The sequence below is a fragment of the Amblyomma mixtum genome, chromosome 2 (genome assembly GCF_055824585.1).
Source record: "Amblyomma mixtum isolate Tamu chromosome 2, ASM5582458v1, whole genome shotgun sequence".
Classification (NCBI taxonomy): domain Eukaryota; kingdom Metazoa; phylum Arthropoda; class Arachnida; order Ixodida; family Ixodidae; genus Amblyomma; species Amblyomma mixtum.
This window is the reverse complement of record NC_143013.1, coordinates 13,059,947-13,081,012: the sequence shown is the minus strand read 5'-3', so window position 1 is coordinate 13,081,012 and position 21,066 is coordinate 13,059,947. Positions and strand designations below refer to the sequence as shown.

At 49.4% G+C, this 21,066-nt stretch overlaps 1 protein-coding gene across 1 annotated transcript in view; it reads left to right on the top strand.

Moving 5' to 3' along the window:
* Positions 1-21,066, top strand: part of Cerk (Ceramide kinase) — a 64,551-nt gene that overhangs the window by 26,580 nt on the left and 16,905 nt on the right. The window contains exons 2-3 of the mRNA XM_089570525.1: positions 17,553-17,921; positions 19,612-19,740. Coding sequence (XP_089426651.1) covers positions 17,553-17,921; positions 19,612-19,740 — 498 coding nt within the window. The remainder of the gene's footprint in view (positions 1-17,552; positions 17,922-19,611; positions 19,741-21,066) is intronic.

Here is a 21,066-nt window from a genome sequence, read left to right as displayed (position 1 = left end):
CGCTCGAACGCGAGAAAATTCCGTGCTGCAGCAGAGGTTGCCACTGAGTTCTGGTCTCCAATTTTGTATCATTAGTTACAACTTGCTTCTTTGAAAAAATGCTACAGGTTACGAGTAATCGATTACTGAAATAAATAATTTTATTACAGAGAACGTAACACCTTAATAAAAGCTAATCAATGTGTTGCACAGTGCGAACCAAATTTAAGTAATCAAATACTTGTAACGCGTTAGGCACTAGTCTGGTTACGTTACGTGAACGCTATGATATATTTCTACGACAGCGAAGTCGATCCCCCTCACGCATCTGCTGCTGTATAAAGAAAAATAACCGCAAGGAACACGTACTTCCGGAAATGGGCGTGCGAAGGAGTGTCGGGAAAGTGCAACAAAAGCCGGGTGAGATAAGGGAGCAATTGCTCATGAGCATGTCGCCCAAGCGTAGCCATATACGGCTACTACGGAAAGATGTGCAACTTCCGCACAAACTTCGTAGTTTAAGAAGAATTCGCTCTGTTCGTCCGAGTATCGAACCCGGACGAACAGCGTCGTTCTGTGTCCCTCTCTTTGTATGCGTCCTTCTGCTGGTTTTTAAAGGCGAAAGTCTTTAATGGCTCATACTGTCGTCCGTCCGTTAACAAAGCGTTTCACACGCGTTTAACTCGGGAACTAACAAAGATAGAAGAAAACTAATCGTTGCTTCAGATAGAGGAGGAAAAAAATGAATCTAGAAGCCAAGTTTGATGACTGTAGAATAATTAGTTCATTAATTGTAGGCAAAAATGTGGAAATTGCGTTGAAATTGTGTGACGTCACATCCACCGGAAGCCGTCACGGCATAATGAAAATTGTCACAGAATGGTCGGAAAAACGTCGTATTTGTGTCAAATTAGATGGAGAAACGTGTAATTGAGCGTAATAAACACTTCAGATCCCCGAAAGATGTATAATTTGGGTGTCGATATAGCCACGGGAACGGTGTGACGTCACACCCACCGGAAGTCGTCACGTCATAGCGTCCTCGGCTTTCGCTTCTCAACACTTTAGTTGCCAAAGTGTCCTCGCAATTTTTTCTTTAGAACCGGTACCACCACATGTATGTCCGGAGCAGTGTGTCTACACCATCTAAGAGCATGTTGGACTAACGCAGCTCCCGTTTAGAGTTGTTCAAAATTGCCCTCTACAGTAATGTAACTGCCACTATAGCTGCGCACCTTGTTGAAAAATTTCAGATCTACTCTACATTGGGGGATTCCGCTGAACACGTAGGACGAAGTGGGACGAGTTACATGTAGTGAGGTGGCATCTTTAATACGAGTCCACGTGCATTCTGTCTGTTCGCTCTACAGGACGCGCAATTCACCTTCTGCGGAGGAAAGAAGCTTCGTACTCGTACAAGGCGCACCGAAAGCGGGAAAGCTCGGGTAGCGGGGTGTGGAGGGGGCGTACGGGTATACAGCGGAAGTACAGAGAGTGATTTACGGCCGCGCCACAGCCGCGTATATACTCAGGTGCTCCCAGTTCGCGAGGGAGTCCGCGCAGTGTGGAACTTTTCATTTTCTGTTGCCTCATTTTCCGGTTTCTCCTCTCTTTCTTTCATTATTTGTTTGGTGTAGAGGCGAGGCAGCTGGCGAAAGTCTGGCTTTAAACGAGCTAGCTCGCGAGCTCCGCATGGAAACGCCGTGGGCTATAACTGAGTCTGGGCTCACCGTGTTCGGCCTGGCCGCAGCGAACTTATACAGTTGGCTCGCGAGCGGACTTTCGTTTATGTTACCCGCTAAGAAGTAGCTTCCTGGGTAATAAAAGGGGTGTCAGACTGTCAGCTTTGTATTGGTGCGAAAGCATTACTCCAGACGTACCAACCCCGAGCAAGAATCTTGCCTTGTTATCGGAGTAACTCGGGTAAGTTCGGTTTAGTTCGGAAGAGCGTCGCGCATGATGCATCCAATGGGAGGAAGCTCGGAAAAGTTCGGAGGAGCGTCGGGCCAGCTGTAGCCAATGGCAGGAGGGCGTCCCTCGAGCTGCCGCTGAGCGGAGAGAGGCCGATGAACAGCGAGAAACCCGATGCCAGAAAGAGGCGAAGAATGAACACATGCTTTCGCACTTCTACTCGGTTTAACTACGTTAAAACCCTACTAATCCCCCCCCCCCCCCCTTCCTCGTCGATTTTTATCGGACGCGCTAATGATATGGAGCAGGCATGTGCGCGTCACAAGGGGCTTGTACGCTGTATTGCAAAAGCTCCGTAATTGTGGATGTGCCCTGTAATATATTTACGGAGTGGCACCATCATCCTTCAAATAAGGCAAATGAAAATCTGTAAATTTTAGTTCAACTTCCCGTAGTAGGCGTATTTTAACCAAATTGAGAACAATCTCCGACCAGGAAACAAACTGGAGTTACTGACATCCTATAGCTGTACTCTGCGAGAGGAAATGGACGTGGAAGGGGATCTGCAATGTGAGGAACAGGTAACCAGTGGCCCCTTACGGAAACAGTGGATTCCAGCGGTAGGGAGGGAAGCGCCAAGGGGTGGGGGGGGGGGGGGGGGGGGGGGCAGAAAGGGAGATGACGAGGTTAGGTAAGAAAATTTGTTGGGATGACCGGGATGCCATGCACAGGAGAGGGCTAATCGGCGGTAGAGGTTTTTGTCGTGCCGCGAGCGGTAACTGAGCGAATGACGACGATGATGGTAATGATTACTGAAATGGAGTACCTGTTTGCAATTTAAATTCCTATCATTTCAAATTGAGGTAGGTCAGGGTTATAGCTCAGTTTTAAATCGAGTGTACGACGAACGTGGCTTGACCGCCGCGCGCGACCTCGGGCGTCGTGTCAACGACCTCCACCCCTTTTAATTGCGGAAGCGTCGACCTTTGTGCGGCTCGATGACCCTCCTTGTCGGGCTTTGATATACTGAGCGAGAAATTTCACTGTCGCATTGCGGGTGTCGCGCTGACTGACATAACCGTGTGGTTCATCGTGATTTTGCTTTTGTGTTGTTTTTCTTGTAGGGTGTGAAAAGTTCTGAGAACGGATGGGAATGCGTGCTGTGTTGTTTGTTTGTCTAACAAATTTTCCAGTGAGCGTGTAAATTCAAGGGCCAGGTAAAAGACGGATGTACACAAGATTTAATCACCGAGGTTAGCCTCTGAAGTTGCTAGCTGAAGGGCTGACGCATACTTTTTTTTGGGAACACGGGGCAAGCGCTTGTCCAGTGTTCCTCCTCCTCTTTCGTTCCTGTCGCGCTGTTCTGTGCAAAACAAGTTTTTTCCTGTCCAATATCTTTCCGCTCTTTTCTGTATTTGGTGGGCTTTACATCTGACATTGGAGTGCACGACTGCAACCAATCAGAAAACGCTTCTAGGCCGGTGACCTTGGACAGAAAAAAAACATCGGACGATTCAAGCCGTTATTTCCGCGATCCCGCGGAAATTGCAAGAGCGCTGTCCAGTCGTCTGGTCACTCACAAAACCCACTTACGTGAGCAGAGTTGTGAATCTCCTCCCGTGGTCAGGGTCGTTGTCGGGATGGGATTAATGTCAACCAGAAGTTGGCTTAGCGGAGTCTTCGCCAAGTGCTTCTTCCTTTCTCGTTAATTTTTGTCCCCATCGTGCTATAAATAGGCGGCGCGTGGAGTAATGTGTTATTGAACATAGCGGAGATTTCTGAGCGGCCTTGCTGAGTTGTTCCCTCGGGATATTTGGCGCAGGAACGCGCGGCGGCTACCGTTTCCTCCATATGCCTGGTCCTTGACCATTGCCTTGCTCTTCGGGTGCTTTCACGGCGGGAACGGGCGAAAGGCGCCGTGGCCGGACAACCAGTTCTGCTCGACCCCTTCCACTTTACCGGGGTAAAGATAAAAAGCTCATTCGGTGCACTTTTCGGAAAGAGTGGGAAAGAAACCCTTCTCTCTCGCTAACTTGCAGTTCCTGGTAAATGACATTCTCGGGGGGATGAGGGAAAGGGAAGGGGGCATGTTTGCCAGCTCAGTGCCGCAGCTGCGTGCTATCTCCTCTCCGCATCACTCCTGGCGGCGCGTCGGTCGGATGCTTGCGTTTCCCTTCCTGCGACGATGCCGCGTACGTTCGTCGAACGCTTGCTCTCCCCGAAGGCCTGCGGGGCGCTTGCGCTTTTGTGCAGGATGTCGATTGTTTCGCCGAACTACTTTCAGTTTCGCCCTGTGTGGACAGCACCGTACCGGCCACGACTTTAGATGAGCTGCACACACTGCAGAGGGCACTTCCCTTTCAGCTGTCAGATAGATCGCTAACTTTTAATCCTGCTGATTTTGTGAAGAAAACTCCGACCAGCACGCCGTGCGTGTTGCAAGGCCTACTAAGCGCGAGTGCACGTCGGAGAGATGCGGTTGAAGCCGACAGTTCTTGGTTTTCTTCAGCCAGTTCCGTTCTGAGATTTCTGAATAACTTCAAATGTAATGCTAGTTTGGCTGTGTTAGGTATCACTAACCCATCTGCTGTATTAAGTAGCCTATGGTTGTTCTAAGCTGCGCAGTAGCTGTAGCCAGCAGTAAGCTGTGCAGCAGCATTGGAGTGAAATTTATGCGTTCCGCTCTTTATAGGCGTCTTTCAGCTGTCTCGCGATGCTGTCTTGAGTTCCGGTCAGGGCTGTCGAGTTAGTGAAAATGTTACTCTGCAATTTCAATAACTTGGTACGGTATGCAAATTACGTGCCTTAATTCCTTTCTGTTACGAAGAGCCAAAAAAAGAAACTCGTGTCAGTCTCGAATCCATTCGCGTGAATAAAACACTTTTTATCGTCACCATCATCATCGCCACCATTACAGCCGTAATCATCATCATCAGTTAGGATTCGTCGAAAGTCTCTACTTTAAAAGCTTGTCAAGGCACTGCTACATCCACTGGAGCACAAACGCCTTTCCCGTCGATCTGCAATGGGCCTTTTACTGCGCCAGCCTGTCTATTCCCACAAAGTTTCCTCCAATGTGACCTGACTCTCTACCCTAACCCTAACTGACCACCGGTTACCTCTCCGCCTCTCCTCTGCGCGCTACATGCCCCCCCCCCCCCCCCCCCCCCCCCCACCCCCTTACTCCCTCACTCCGCACCCAGGCCAATTTCCTCCACTTTATTTCCACTGCGTTATCATCGACTCGAGTTTGTTCTAACCCATGCCGCGCTCTATTCCCGTCTCCGAACATCGTTTTCCTACAGCAGTCAGTGACGAGTACACAGGAACCTCACAGCGCGCACTGCGGCTGCTATCGCATTTGGTTGCCCTTTTACGCGCTCATCGCCCAACTTCCTCTCGGTCGGAGCGTACGTAAACGCATCTCGTCGGTCCGTTGTTTCGACCGCTGCGCCCCCAAGCGCGTCGCGCACGGGGGCGGCGGCGTGGCGCACTGACCCGATGGGCCAGGTTAGAGGAAAAACGAGGCAACCGGATCCGCGATGACCGTTCTCCGAGGCACGTGGCGAGCGTGTCCTGTGGCCGCGAACCGCCTATTACGGGCTCGCGCGACTACATGGCTGTGTATGCGACGCGATCCTGGTGGGAAGCGTGTCTATGTTGTATCTAATGTTGTTGTCCGCGTGGCACGCTGTCACTGCTGTAGGTCTCGTGCTGTACACGCTGCTGTTTCGTTTCTGCAAAGCCTGAAACTGAATTTAAAACCTTTTAAGGCGCTTTGTACACGACTGTGTACTTTGAGAACCCGCAGCTAGAGAGGCCTGTGTACTGTGCGATGTCAGTGCACGTTTAAAGAACCCGAGGTGGTCGAAATTTCCGGAGCCCTTCTCTATGGCGTCTTTAATAGCCTGAGTTGCTTTGGGACGTTGGGACGTGAGTTGCTTTGGGAATTGCTATACCTAGCACTTGTTTATTTATTTCAGACGAATTTAGCATCCTTCATATTGTAAATAAAGTGCTTTTTATGCCAATTAGTGAACATAGCAAACAATAGTTATTGAAGCAGTTACTGTGGTATAGCATGTCCTCCGCCATTTTCTTGCGGACAGACTTTGCCACCAATACTGTCAATTTTTTCTTCCTCAGTTTCATGCCTTATGTGCGTACTAGAAAGAGAAAATGATTATGGGATCCCTAGTGTGTTAATTTCACAAATCCTGGTATTTTAATATTACAGTTTCCACATAATTTGGTAGTTTGTAATGAATTGTGTCCTTACGTAGGAAAAATTAAGCATTGGTGTTTTCAGCCGCCGCGGTGGCTCAGCGGTTATGGTGCTCGGCTGCTGACCCAAAAGACGCGGGTTCGATCCCGGCCGCGGCGGCTATAATTTCTTTGGAGGAGAAATTCTAGAGGCCCGTGTACTGTGCGATGTCAGTGCACGTTAAAGAACCCCAGGTGGTCGAAATCTCCGGAGCCCTCCACTACGGCGTCTCTCATAGTCTCAGTCGCTTTGGGACGTTAAAACCCCATAAACCAAACCAAACCAGCATTGGTGTTTTCGGTTTGAAAAGTGAATTGGCTCTCTCCTGATGCCTGGATATTATATTTAGGCAGAAGAATATTTGCTTACAATCGCAGTTATAAAAGGCTCCTTTAAAGCTCAAGAGCGTGAGGTTTTACTTGTCGCCTTTGCTCATCGCATCCAGCTTCTAAACACGACGAATTTGCGGGATCGAATCCCTTCCGCGGGTGCTGCATTTCGATGGAGCTCGTGAAATGTAAAGGACGCCCGTGCACTGTGCGGTATCGGTGCCCGTTAAAGAACCCCAGGTGGTCGAAATTATTCCGGAGCCCTCCACTACGGCGCCCCACATAGCCTGAGTTGCTTTGGGACGTTAAACCCCCATAAACCAAACTAAACCAAGCCACCCCCCCCCCCCCCCCCATCCCCCTCTCTCTTGCTTTCTTTCACTCCCTCCTTCATCGTTATACCTCACGGCGCAGGTGGTCACAGGTGGTCACAACCGCAGGTGGTCACAATCAATCTGGAGCTCTCCACTACGGCGTTCTGCCCGCCGACGTATGTGCATACCGTATACCGTATACCGTATACATATACCGTACACTGGCGGCATATTTTTGTTTACTGCTTTCTACTGGGCCCTTTTGACGGCGTTTTGCGATGCCTTGGGCAAATTACATAACACTATATTGCGATCATCGCCGGTTTCGTTCTGTGTAACCAAGATCGGCGTTCATACGCGCAACTTGCTTGTCCAGTGTCGCAAAGTGTTTCTAACGCAGCACTATTTCACGATCCATTTTTCTTTTGCATTCCTACGTTGTTAATTCGTTATTGTCCCGCGTTTTATTTGACAACGTTTTCCGCCTGCGCTCAACCCGCACATCTGTGTTGGTGACAATGTGACAAGGCATACTATACCTGCTGCTGGTAAGAGCAGCAATGCCCGTTTTGTGCATGAGGTTTGGCTGGCTGTTTGGTTAGGTCGTGTTTTCCATTTCCCCTGGAAAGAACGACGCGGAAAATAACTGACGTATTTCTTATTACTGCGCACAAAAACATGAAGCTCGCCGTCAAATTAGCCGAGAAGCTTAAGCAATTACTTGCATCGATAGATTGCCGTGTTCTAATGACGAAGACGATACTTTTAATGAAAACGAATCTTTAATGAAAGCGAAGTTTTTTTTTGTACCCTTTCCTAGCTTATAAAAGCTAAGAAAGAGTACAAAAAAATAACTAAATGCAGGTATTATACAGATCATTATACGCAAGTAATTTTTTGCTGGATGAAGACAGATTTTTTTTGCCCGGATCCGGATCGTTGAGCCTGTTCTACACCGCCATTGACTACATAACGATAATCTCGGAGTCCTTCTCTATCTTCACGATCGGAATCGAGTGGCGGGGAAAAAAAATGTTCCGTTATTAACTTCCAATTTCTTTCAGCGATAAATGCGTCTTTTTTTTACCGAACAAACATCAGCGTAAGCGTGAGTACCCATACGAACGATCGGTTCTTACCGAGAACGAAAATTGGACGGAGTTTTCCTCAAGCGTCCTTTAACGTGACAGCCCTTTCATTGTGCAATTCTGCAGACAAACTGCTTAACAGGTTCAGCGGAACGAAACTCTGGCGCTGCCTGTATCTCCATGCGCTTATATGTACGTTTGCAAACACAGCAGCTTTCTATATACACGAGGTGCCAAGGCGAGCGGGCTTAGAGCAGCAGTTTTTCCGACGCTCCTCGCCTAAGCCCATGCAAATCTCCTCGCTCTAGAAACATATGCGCGCGGATATGATGGCGCCCTTCGGCAAACGCGGTATAATCCGCACGAGCCGTGCGAGTTGTCGTTCTCTTTTTAGTCCTTATTTTCAGCGGGCCTCGAGCGAACGCGGCACAGAAGACACACGCATACAAGAAGGATTTTCCAGAGGAGCATTAGTTGTTAGGCAAATCGTGTGTCCTTGACGCGGATAGCGGCGAGAAGAGCGCGCATGTGCAGTTCTGCAAGGAAAAGAGCCCGCTGAAAGAAAAAAAAAAAAGCGCACGATTCCAGCCATAATTATGGCTAGACGAGGGCTGGAGCTGCGAGAAATGATGGGCCCTAGGGCGCGTGTTGTGTGCGCGCTTTGTCGCGCGGACGTCGTATAGTCAAGTTGGAGGAAGACTGGCTTGCGTGTAGCTGTAATTCGGCGGTGAATGCTTGCAGCCGCTGGCTGTGTGCATTTTGCCTGGGTGTTTGTGGACGTTGTTAGTGAGTGGGCTTTTACGTGAAAATGCAACACGCACTGAGACAGCAGTGGGCCTAACTTTTAGCATGTTATATTATGTTGTCTCACTCTTATCCTTTGTTGTATGCAGAGGCGAATTTATTGGCAAGAAGTGTGAGTTAATTAGTCTGGACTTTAGTTTAAATTTTCTCTCTCAGCGGGGTCCGTTTCAACCCCCGCCCTCTCTGATAGTACGATTAAGCGTCAAAGCGAACGCCAGCGCTGCTTGTTAGCACGCTCTTACCGCACCAACTATATAGCCCATGCACAATACTGTGCGTCGGTTAAGTCGTTCTGCACCCCTGCGCGCTTTGCAAGAACTGGCTTTCCTAGCGACCGCGTCTTTCCGTATAGCGAATGCCACTAACGTTGGGTAACTGCCTCGTGAAACGGGTTGCAGCACTTGGAGCTCCCGGCTTCTGTCGTTACCGGCGCGTGGAAAATGCGCTTCTTTATAGTCGGTCGAGCCAGTATCCGCATTTTCCTTTTCCTCCTCCACAACCAAGCCGCTCTTTCTGTGGGGCCAGTTTTTTTTTTTTATGGTCCACTGAATCCCGTCGACATGAGGTGTTCGTTGCACGTGCGTATGGCTCACTCGCAGCTGGCCGGCTGACGACTCACGCCGGCGACGCAAGGCCTGCCGAAGCGCGTTGGGCGATATCTGTGCGTGTGGCCTCTTCGCAACGGGACGACATTGTTTGCCGGAAGGTGGTCGGAACGAAGCAAGGAAAGAGCTTGTTATATGCTCAGTTTGCTTGTCCACGCGAACACCGATGATGAGCGAGGGGGGGAGGGGGGGCTATGCTTTTCATTTGAGGCGAATATGCTTAATTGTCGTCTGTCTTGGCTTTAACTCGAACTGCAAAGGTAACGGAATTAACGACACAATTTCAACAAACAAACGAACAAACAAACAAAACAAACAAACAAACAAACGAAAAGAACTCCCTTATTTTTCGCTTTTTTCCGATGTCCGGCTGTACACCTTTCTCAAACCAGCGCTGCAAGAGACAGGACAGAGAAGAAGTCCTGTTTCTTGAAGCACTGATTTTTAATGTGGAAGTCTAGCAACTTGCCCAGTGTGCGGTCTTGCACTGCAGGCGATGGCTGAGCGGAATGCACCGCAATAACCAACGGTGCCCACAAAATGTCTGCAAGCACTTTCCTCGGCTCCAGTTTTGTCCCTTGACTCTTTACTCGTTTCGTGCCGCGCACATGGAAGGCCGAATAGCATGGCTGCATGCATAGCACGCGAGTTTGAGTCCGATACTTCTCTTTCCGCCCCGCCGCGGTGGCTCAGTGGTTACGGCGCTCGGCTGCTGACCCGAAAGACGCGGGTTCGATCCCGGCCGCGGCGGCTGAATTTCTTTAAGGCGAAATTCTAGAGGCCCGTGTGCTGTGCGATGTCAGTGTACGTTAAAGAACCCCAGGTGGTCGAAATTTCCGGAGCTCTTCACTACGGCGTCTCTCATAGCCTCAGTCGCTTTGGGACGTTAAACCCCAATAAACCAAACCAAACCGAACCAAACCAAACTAAACTTCTCTTTCCCTCGTTCACTCGGTTTCGGCTGCCGTGTGGCGTCAGGGGTGCGATATTTCATTCCGCGCTCTCCGCTGATCGACCTCCGGACGTCTTTTGAGGCCGTTGCGGCCGCCATTGTTCCTCCTTTGTTGGATGGTGGCGTTGTTGTCTGATGATTCTTTCTTTTTTTTTCTCGACCTCCTCGCTCCCGCCTCGTCCTTCGCGGCTCGTAACGAAAAGGCCGGCGGCCTCTCTCCCGTCGCCACGACGCTCTCGCGAGTCATGCTTTTGCTGCCGCTGCTTCCCGACGGCGCCGGGGTCGCCCGCCGCCGAGGTGGAGCGAAGAAAACAACTTGCCGCCGGGGCCGGAGTCATTGGAGCGCGTGAGGCGGCGCAGTTAGGAGCCGGCCTTGGAAAGAAGGAGTTGAATGCGACCGACCACCACCGCCCGCCTCGATGAGCCGCAGAACAAAGGCAGCAAGAAAAAGTTTGTTACCCTTCCCCCTCATGCGTTCTTCCCTCTCCGCTTGGGGACCTTCGTGCGGGCAGCCGGTAGAGCGTGCAAGGCGCAAGGGTTTGGCGAACGAGCGTGGAGTCAGGCAGCACCAAGATCACCGCTTCGCCGCCGTACTTGTCGTGTAGATGTTATAACCTCTTAGCTTTTTTTTTTTGATGGGGGCGACATGGATGCGCTGGTTTGTCTTATCAGCTTTACCCGCACTCATGTCTGTCGGTGTGCTAACAAAACCGAATAGTTGAAGATTTGTAATAAGGGAGTTAATTACTCATTGACGTCCACCCAAGCGCAGCCATACGTCTACAAAGGAAAGCTATACAGCTTTCTCAGGAACTTCGCAGTTCAAGAAGAGTTTCGCAGAGATTTCTTTTTTTTTCTTTTTTCTTTAACTGCGAAGTTCCTGAGAAAGCTGTATAGCTTTCCTTTGTAGCCGTATGGCTGCGCTTGGGTGGACGTAAATGAGTAATTAACTCCCTTATTACAAATCTACTCCACCTTGGGGGATTCCCCTAAACATTTGACAATAGTCGAAGATTACAAGCTTGAAATGACATTTTTTTTTTCCTGAATAGGTGGTGGATATTCTGCAAGGAATTGAAATTTCAAGCGTTTTCTATAAGCGCGTTAGCCTGCATTCTGCTATATGTTGCCCTGCGCCACTTACTTCCTCCAGATGTCGCGGAGTGACGCAGAGTTTCAGAGTCACTGGAAAGATTTTCAGAGTACCGCATTCGTTTTTTCTTTAGAGCAAGCCGGCATTGCCACACTCGCTCCATCCGTGCTCGTGTGGGTCTCGTGATCCTGCTCCTCCCGTCTTCGTCGCTTGGGTCAATCAACGCTGGCGCGCGCGTCCTGTCGCAAAGTCGGGCATGCGCCTTCCGGACGGCGACGCTCGGAATATATACTATACGGCACGCAGGGCGGAGGTTGCGCATTCGCGAAGCGTGCCGTTCTGACGGGTGGAGCAGCGGCGGGAAGATGGACGAGGGGAAGGGAGAAAGAAGGTAACGAAGGGGATTCCGCGGCTGCGGCATCCTTGGCCGCCGTCCAGGAGGGATTACGACTTCCGAGGGCTCGGCGCCCGCGCCGCGCGGCTGGCTGCTACCCTTTCATTTTGACTCCCCACCTGCCGCGTGAAAGCGCACCGCGGTCGTCTGCTTCTTTCTTTTCTCATGCTGCGAGGTCTGTGCCCGAGTCTGGAATGAATGTATATATATATATATATATATATAGCACCGCCCGCTAGTGGAGGAGGAAAAGGCACGCCGGCTGGGAGAGGGCAGTACCACTAGGAACCTTATGAAAAAGACTGAGAGAGGAAGTGATAGGGTGAGGAAGGCGTTCGTCTGTTGACTTTCTCGCGTGTACTATAGCAGGTTCAGCTACCTTGTGCTAATGAGAGACGCGCCCCTATGTATAATGGTCCTCCCCCGGCAGTCTTCCTATAAAGACAAAAAGAGACTTTTCCTTCCGTTGAAAAGCGTATACAGTCGAACCTCGTTATAACGAAAGAATGGGTATAACGAAGGAATGACGATTCCCCTTGGAAGCTCGGTCAACACGGGCTATAGCGAAGCTACGGCTATAATGAAGTGATTGCCCAGCTCTTTGTTGTGACCATACCCCCCTTACTTGGCGCCCGAAGGCACCAATTACCCATTTATCTTACGTCTGGCAAGGCACGGGTGACCGAAGAATTCTGCTGGTCCCGAGTTCTCGGGTGCGGAGTTCAACAAAGGAACATCGCCTTCCCAAACGAGGTGAGTCTTCGAGCAGCGCCCGCCACGACGTGCAGGGAAGCATCCCAGGGAGCACCGCCGGGGAAGCATCCCACAAAGCTTGCCGCTGCGCATGGAGACGAGTTGCGGCCATGCGGCCACCGCCATTGGGGTCCCAAACTAGGGACTTCCACCTAGTGCTTGTAAGGATCGGTCCCTTACGGGCTGATCCAAGCATACCTCCTCCTGTCCCTTCCTAATAAATGTTTTCACCGCCACCTGCGGGACAGCACCGTGGACTCCTCCCAACACCCTTCAGTTTCGTTGTAAAGAGGTTCGACTCTATATGATGTTTGGTGTGTGCTCAGTGGCGGAGGAAAAGCAGGAAAATGATGGGAGAAGGCGTTAGCCAAGTTACTGACCAGCCTCAAGACACACGAAGCACAGAAGCTAGTAATTCTTTTATTGAAAATTGAAGGGTTGAGAACCAGCACGTTGACACCGTGTGTGCATAGCGTCTATAGTGTACTTGACGTAATGACCGACGGTAGCGACCTCTGTATTTATTTTTAGTGCGTTAGCCCTAGGACCCACTTACAGATTTCGCCACTGCCTGTCTGGTGTCACCACAATCTCGGGAAGAGCAAACTGGGTCTCACAAGCTCCGCCGATGGAAACACCAACGTTGGGAAACACTGCCATCGCAGGGAAGTGGCGCATCGCTTGACCGCTGCGCCAGAAGTGGGATGAAGACTCCCAGGGATCTACGAATGTAAAACAGCGAATGACCCATTCCGCATATAGGGACATTAAACCATTTTTCAACCGTGCGCAATGGATCTGAACTCCGAAAAACCGAATTCGCATTTGGCCTTGCCACGCTAAATCGTCCGCCATTTTTTTTCGGTTCGTCGAACCGTGAGGAACAAATCAGTGTTGAACAGGATGTATGTGTCATTAAATTAATCCTCTCTCTCTGTTAGCCAAGGCCGGTTTAGCGCACAGATAATTTCTTCAATGGAAGCCTGCGTGGGAAGGCATGAATGAATGCTCGTTCGGTGATTAGAGACGCTTTTTTCACATCTGTTGCGAGTGGCGTCATTACACGACTGTACAACCTGCCTTCCTCCGCGGGTACTGCCCTGGGCGCCTTGACGGAAATAAGTCAAGGCCGGCTCTCGGCGAAGGCTGTGATCCAGTTTTCACGTAAGGCAGGTCTGAGCGGACGCCCATCATCTGAAGCACATGTGCGTGATGTGCGCGATCATGCGCGTATTACACCGCATGCGACACCAGCAGTCTGGACGCGCTTGATGCACGTCTCTGAGGCAAGTCTCTTTGTGACGTGTGTGGAAAATTGTGTGTACGTGGACTTCTGAATTATGTCTTCGACTCCGCACGTAGCTCACTGCATTACGCCAGCGATGTCTCATGGTCTCGAAAGCTGGTTAGCCCATGTCGTTACACCTGTTCTCTGCCTTCCACGGGTCATTCGTTTCGCGTAGATGCTCCTCGCTCGCCCAGCTCACACCTTGACCCAGAAGGTTGTCCGGGAAACCGTGCTTGCATGCCAGCAGCCGCAGCAGCGCCCTCAGTGCGAGCCAAAAACGGCGCGTCTTGGCAGCGTCTTTGAAGCGGCGCCGTGTAAACAGGGGTCGCTTAATCCTCCGCGCATTCTTGACCGCGGAACTCCGGCTACTGCATACCGCAACGATTTATGTGAACAGCATGCACGACCCCCCCCCCCCCCCCCCCCTCCTCACCCTCTCGTTCTTCTTTATTTGTTAAGGCATAGCGTTTTGTCGCTTACCGTGACGACACAGCCACATGGCACGACGGCCCCCTGGTGGTATAGAGTCTACCTGACATGCAGGAAGTTACCGGGTTCAAATCCTGGCACTGCGAGGAATCACCATTATTCTATAAAGGCGATCACCTCCCCGTCTGGAAAAGGTATCGAAAGAGAAGGTCCTCCGTGCTTTCCTTCCCAAAGTGAGCTACTTTGCGTTGTGGCACGTCGAAAACCGTACGTCGCAGAAGGTCCCTTTGTGACCTGCGCTATTTCGTTTGAGTATAGTGTGGAAAAGCGGTGATGAAATCTGAAAAAGCCAGCTTCTGTTCTTCCTCCCATGTATGCATCTGTGCTATAGCTATACCTCGTATTTCATGCGCTTGCTTCATACGTGCGTGCGGGAAAGACATTGAACAGCTGCATTTGGAGGGCTTGCCGATGCTTAGAATTCGGGAATCCTGTTCCCAATGCCCCGGAGTAAAGCGAGACTTTCCCGCGAGAGGTTCTTTTGCAATGCGATGTTGCACAACACGCCCCTCGTCGCTGCTGGTTAGAAGAGCGGTGAAGAAATCGTACTCTTGACTATCGTTTTTAACGCAGGGGACTGTTTGATTGCCACATCGATCTAAGTGCAGTGTCCTCCGTTGCCCAACCCCTAAAAGGCGCGCACTTCTCGTATAATGGAACTATCCCCTCTTTGTGTACTGAGGACTTCGCAGGGCTTTGCGACCTCGCGCGCGTTGGCGAACGTACACTTTCATCTTCGCGGCCCCGGCTAGGGGAAGCTGGTCGCGGGGCCAAGTGTGTTTGCTCTCTCAGCGGCTGCGTTCCGATGGGCTGTCAAGCGGGAACGGGCGCAGAGTAGGTGCGCGGAAAACACGGCCTGTCCTCCTGGGTAGAGGACAAGCTTGGAAGAGCGAGCGGGACCTTGAAACTCCCCGCCCGTCGGTGCCGGCGACGTTGCATTCAGCCCCCCCCCCCCCCCCCCCCCCCCTTGCCGAAGCCGATTGCGTACTTCTTTTGTATTTTCTTTGCTCGCCGTCTGCGCCAGTCAAACGCACTGCTGCCTCCGCTGTAGTGCGCTCGAGTCGTGGAAGAGGGCGTTTGCTTTGAGAGATGGACGACCGAAGTACAGACTTGGGACTTGTGCGGATGTCCCACGGACGTCCAGGTAATTGCTGCCAGATGTCCCGTGGGTGTTCCACAGACGTCTCTGGTACAATGGGCTGTGGCAGGCAGTTTTCCCATATTTGAGTCCCTCTGGTGTTGCCTTGCGAACTTTGCGCAAAGAAAAATTTGCGTCAGAACTTATCGCTTTCGATCTTGGCTACGAAATGCGACTTTTCCCTCGAGTTTTGCGTAGGAACATTTAAAAACACCGTCCCTCCTCGCCAGTATAAGTTGGCTTCAACTGAGCTCCAATCGCGTTGCAGATTTTTACCCCAGCAGACTGCACTAAACGTTCACCATATACATTGTGGATGGGAGGGAGGTTGAAATTGCCGAAGGAGGTTTCTAGTGGACCGAAGCGGGGGATGAAGTACTGATGCATGAAAAGGGCGGTTGTATCTTACTATGTTGTGAACACATACAGAGATTTTTAATCGGTACAATAAATCAAATGGAAGAATCATTGACTTGGGGAATAACGGTTCGCTGTGCTCAAAACGGTTAAACTTATTTATTATTCTTAATGCTCGCTTTTGTAGACGGATAATAGGATCTAAATACGTATGGTAAGTTCCACCCCGTGCTTCGACACAGTATGATAGATGGCTTTCAATGAATGCAAAATAAAGCATACGTAATGTAGACATGTCAAATAATTCTTTAACCTGATGAAGAGCATGGCATCCAGACGCCAACTTCCTGCAGACTGCCTCAATTTCGTCTTGTCACTGTAAGTGGCTGTGACATGTGACACCTAGATATTTAAATGGTCTTTTTCGCACGTCACATGAATGACCCGGGAAGTTTCCGTTTTCCGTAACAGTATTTTGCCTTCAGAAACCCATGCGAAGCGCCTCTTTCTCTCGTTTTGCCTTGATGGCCTTTCCAAGGAGTGTCTTTTTTTCAGCACACAGATGTTCATTGACGAACACTGGGTCTTCTTCCTCAAAGCCCAGGTGGGATGTGTTCATTCTGTGTTTTTTGGCTGCTTGCAAGACCTTATCGCGGGTAGCTCGTGAAAGAAACCGCACTATGGTTTTGTCAGGTCCCTTGGCCTTCGTTGGAACCCGGTGGCAAACTTCGGCATCGCTGTCTGAAAAATCTACCTGAAGTGATTTGGCAACTTTCCCAATCACCTCACCAAGGTTTTCATTCGAAGTTACTGGAACACCTTTTATTTCAATATTGTTTTTTCTGCTAAACTGTTTCAGTTCCACTAACTGTAGTTTTAAATCCTTCAGTTCTTTGTTTTGCTTCAGGTTTTCCTTTTGGAATTCTTTGCTCTGAGTTTTCACCTCTGTCAGCCCCTCTCGTAACGACTTCATTTCGTACCGCAATTCCTCAAAGCTTTCGTTAATGAAGTCCATTGAGGAACAAACCGATGCGATTTCAGTTTTGATTGACTTAGTGGATGTGTCAGTGTTTCTGACAGGGCTTCCACAAATTTTGAAGTCATTTCTATAAGAACCTTTGCGACCTCTTTGCTACCAGGTGCCTTCTCACTCAGGGTGGCAGCAAAGCTGGAAATGGCGTCACCATTTTCACCAGCCATCACGACGCCTAAAATGTGCTCTAACGAATCAATACACTCGTATGATCAGTATGACAAGTACATCACAGCTTCAAAACGATTCAGCAGCCGCAAGGTCTATAATGTAATGCGAAGTGGTGAATTGGTTAACCCACCTGCACACAAGAAGTGGCGGTTAGCAGACGTAGAACGCGCAGCTGCCAGAACCGTTCTGAAGTGTCGATCATAGTGTCGATCGCCGTTTGCTTCTGGCTCGATGATGACGTCACAGCGGGGCGTTGCCAGGCGGTCAGCCACGTGGAGATTTAAGATAGCAGGTCATCCTGATTGAGCTCTGACTGCGTTGATTTCCAACTGCCGGTGCGCCCGTTGGGAATGGGGGCTGTTTCGAAATGTCTGCACACAACAAGTGGCGGTTAGCAGACGCAGAATGCGCGGCTGCCAGAACCGTTCTGAAGTTTTCCTGAATTTTTAAAACGTCCTCAGCGGGTCATCATGTGGTACAGGAGTTTGTTGTACGTGTGACAGATAATCTTATCTGGAGACTATAGTTATGGCGAAACGACGGTCGAGCTCAGCGTCGATCTCACATATCTCGCTTTTCTTGTGCTGCAGAATCCCAGGATGAATTCATCCCGCTGTCGAGGCTGGTGGCTGCCGAAGCCTGGCCCTGCAGCGGTGGCTGCTGCGGACACTCGCAGCAGCAGCAACTGCATCGCGGAGTGCCGCGGACGGCAAGCGTCAGCGCCAGCGCAGCCTGCCTCGTGGCGACGGCCGACGGCTCCGCTGCGGCGTCGTCCGTGGCTGTCGGAGACGACGGGGGCCGCGTGGTACTGGGTGACCCGGCGCTCCGGCTGCACGTGGCCAAACCGGCGCGCAAGCACTCGTGGTGCCTGCAGACCCTGCTGCTTCGGGGCGTCACGGGACGCAGCGACCACGCGCTGGTGCACCAGTGGGCCGACGCGGTCCAGGACAGGCTCAGGGGTGCGTAATCGGTGAACTTTGTAATTATTAAGGCGAAAGCTTTTAATGCCTCACCGTTGTCGACAGAAGGTTGTTAGCAGAGGTGTCACGCTTTTCGGTTGGTCGAAATGGTTATGACGTCAGAGTGCGCAGATTCGAATCCACGGATGCCTGACGCCCCCTTCTGGAGCACTCGACAACTAATAGAATAGTTGTCGCCTGCTTCGACAGAGGGCGTAAGGCGTCCGTGGGTGACCACATTACATACCTCATTACTGTGAACAGAGCCATGGATACAACCGAATTCATCGAAGCAGAGAGAGAGTCGTGCTAAAGAAGCAGTCAGAGTTGGCAGTCAAAGTGTGTAGTTGTAACGTGTAGTCAAAGTGTGTAGTCAAATAAAGCACTAGTGTAGCAAAAACAGTCTCGCAGTCAATGCCAAACAGTGCGCAAGGAAAGACTTTCGCCTTGCAGCACTTTAGAGAGCCAAAGTGCCCCCTGAATTTTTGCCTTCTTTGTCCTCCGCCCCTGCCGCTTTTGGCAACTCCAGGGGTTTTAATGATATTTTCCTTTAGTGATTGCGTTGCATATCTTAGAAGTTGAGTCTTATGTTCATTGCAACAGATTGTTTCTTAAAGTAATAACCAAAGCAGTTTTGGATTGTGGCAGAAAAAACAAGAGTAAGCAAAACCGACACTGGGCTGTGTGGTCGAAGGTAGCTCTTTCCATGCTGAAAGACGGCGCTGTAGACTCGCCAAAGTTAGTGTTCCTGTATATGCTTCCAAGAACATTAGCTAAAGTCAGCCCCACAAGAGGGTTCCCAGGCCAATTAAGTTCCCCACAGGCTGTCACATGCATGGGTCAGGCTTTCTCCCGTTTACTTTTTATTACAGTGCTTTTTATGTACGGGGTTCAGAATCAGTTGGCACAACAGCCCATGGCCAGTAAGGTGCCATATCTGATTGCAGCCTTAAAAAAAATAACCATTTTAATGTGTGTCTCTAATGATCAGGTTGGAGGTATATCAAAACTTCTCCAGTTATAATTGTGCATTGTGTTTCTATAGCTCTTTTTAGACAAGAAAAAGACTTAATGACAGAGTATTTCCTTGTCACAGAGGAGCAGTGTGTGGTGGTTATGAATGTAGGCTGGCTCCCCTATACTGTAGAGAGGGAAGCGATGGCCCTGCTGATGAAAAATGCGAGATGAGTGAAAGCGAATCGAGCGCCTATTTTCTAGTTTAGCAAGCACAAAGTTAATTGTCAGTGGGCCAGTAAATTAAATAACCGGGCAGTTAAAATTATAGTTCACTTGAACCTGTGACCCTTGTTTTTCATAAAAGAAGGGCATGCATGCATTGGCTATCCCAGGAAACTGATGATACGTTAAGCACATTACAGTCAAATGTTGCAAAGCTTAATAATGCTGTTACTCTGGCCCCCCTTTTTATGCACAAAGCTTTGCAGCCTTTGCTTATGTTCGCAAATGTAGGTCCTTTGCAGCAAATGGGGCCTTGAGGTCCCCACAGATTTCACTGACAGCATACCTGAGTGTACTGCAGCTCTAGAAATGACATGCACATGTGGTGCTTTCAAGAAATACCAAAGAGGCATTCTTCAACTGATTTTATGTGGGGTTCTGCATTTATTTGCTGTTTATTTTTTCTAGCAGGACATTGTGTACGTTAACTTTTCCCTTTTTATTTCTCTAGGGGAAAAAAGGCCGCGCAAGTTGTTGGTGTTCGTCAACCCCTTTGGGGGCCGTAAACGAGCGCCTGCCGTCTACGAGCGCAAAGTGGCACCCATATTCCAACTGGCGGGCATCTCTGTGGAATTAATTAGTGAGTATTATCGTCCTAGCTTTGTTCTTTCTCAGGAGAACAAAGGTGCACAGCTTAACTAAGAGTTTTTTTTATGCAAAAACAAAAAATAAAATTGAGAAAAATCAGACGGAAGCGCTGTTATCTAGCTGCTGAGACAGATGAAAAAAAGTGAAGTGAATACTAGAGAGCAAAGAGAAGACATGTTACTGATGGGCTGACATATGTGGAGTCAGAGAAAATGAATTAAATGCCTGGCATTAACGAAGGGGCAAGTATTCTTTTGCCATCGAGTGCATTAAAAACCAAACTTTAGCTTGTACTAATGGGCTGGAATGAAATGCCGGCAGTTTTAATTAGGGGATGTACCTTTTAGAATTTCTATGTTCACGTGTGTGAAAGTGACTGGCATTATTCGTGCTGTAGTACAGAGATGTACACTTGTTTTCTGCCTTAGAAAATTTTGAAGTTGATGTTTTTTTTGCTGTTGGTATGACCAGCCATTTATGTTCAGCCATTTACTGAAATGAGAATAAGTGCATGTCTGATGACTTGAAGATGGCATTAGACAGCTGTTGCCAAAAATACGGTGCATGGCAATTTAAGCACCGCCAAGTTGCATTGTAATCCGCATAATGCTATTGAGAGCAAGTTCAGTAGGTGGCACGGGAGCAGGAATTTCTAGGTTTCAAAAAGCCACAGCCTTGAAACATGCAGAGCATGCCCTTTCCAGGCTGCACTGATTGTATTGAGCAGTACACACTTGCATGACCTCTGTCACAAACGGTGTGGTTTTACATATGTATGATCTAGTTATTGCTCTCAATATCTGACTTGGAGGTGCTTCCCAGCAAACCAAAAACCTCTCAGAGACATCTAGCTAGATGTCTCTGAGAGGTTTTTGGTTTGCTGGGTTCCTTAAGGCCCAAAAGATTTTGACGTTTCCAGGAAAATGTCATATAAAATCACAGATATATCGAACTCTTTAAGAGTAATATAAATATGGAGCCTATTTTTTATTCATTTTAGGGTGGGCAAAGCTTGTATGGTCATTCTGGTGGTATGTTGTTGCTGCCAGCCCATCACTCCTAGTACGTACTCAGCATCAGATGAAACGTGAACTGGACAACTGAAATGTGAACTGAAAAACGTAAAAATAAGAGCTGCTGGAGAGTAAATACAGGTGAAGTTATTAACATTTTCGAAGATCAGACGCACCTTAGAAGGGAAGATTGGCTGCACTAGTATTTAGTCCCCCTCATCTGAAACCTAGCTTTTTAGGTTTTTTGCTCATTGTTTTATTTACCTGGTCTACGTATGTTTCATTTGATGCTGATAGTACATTTA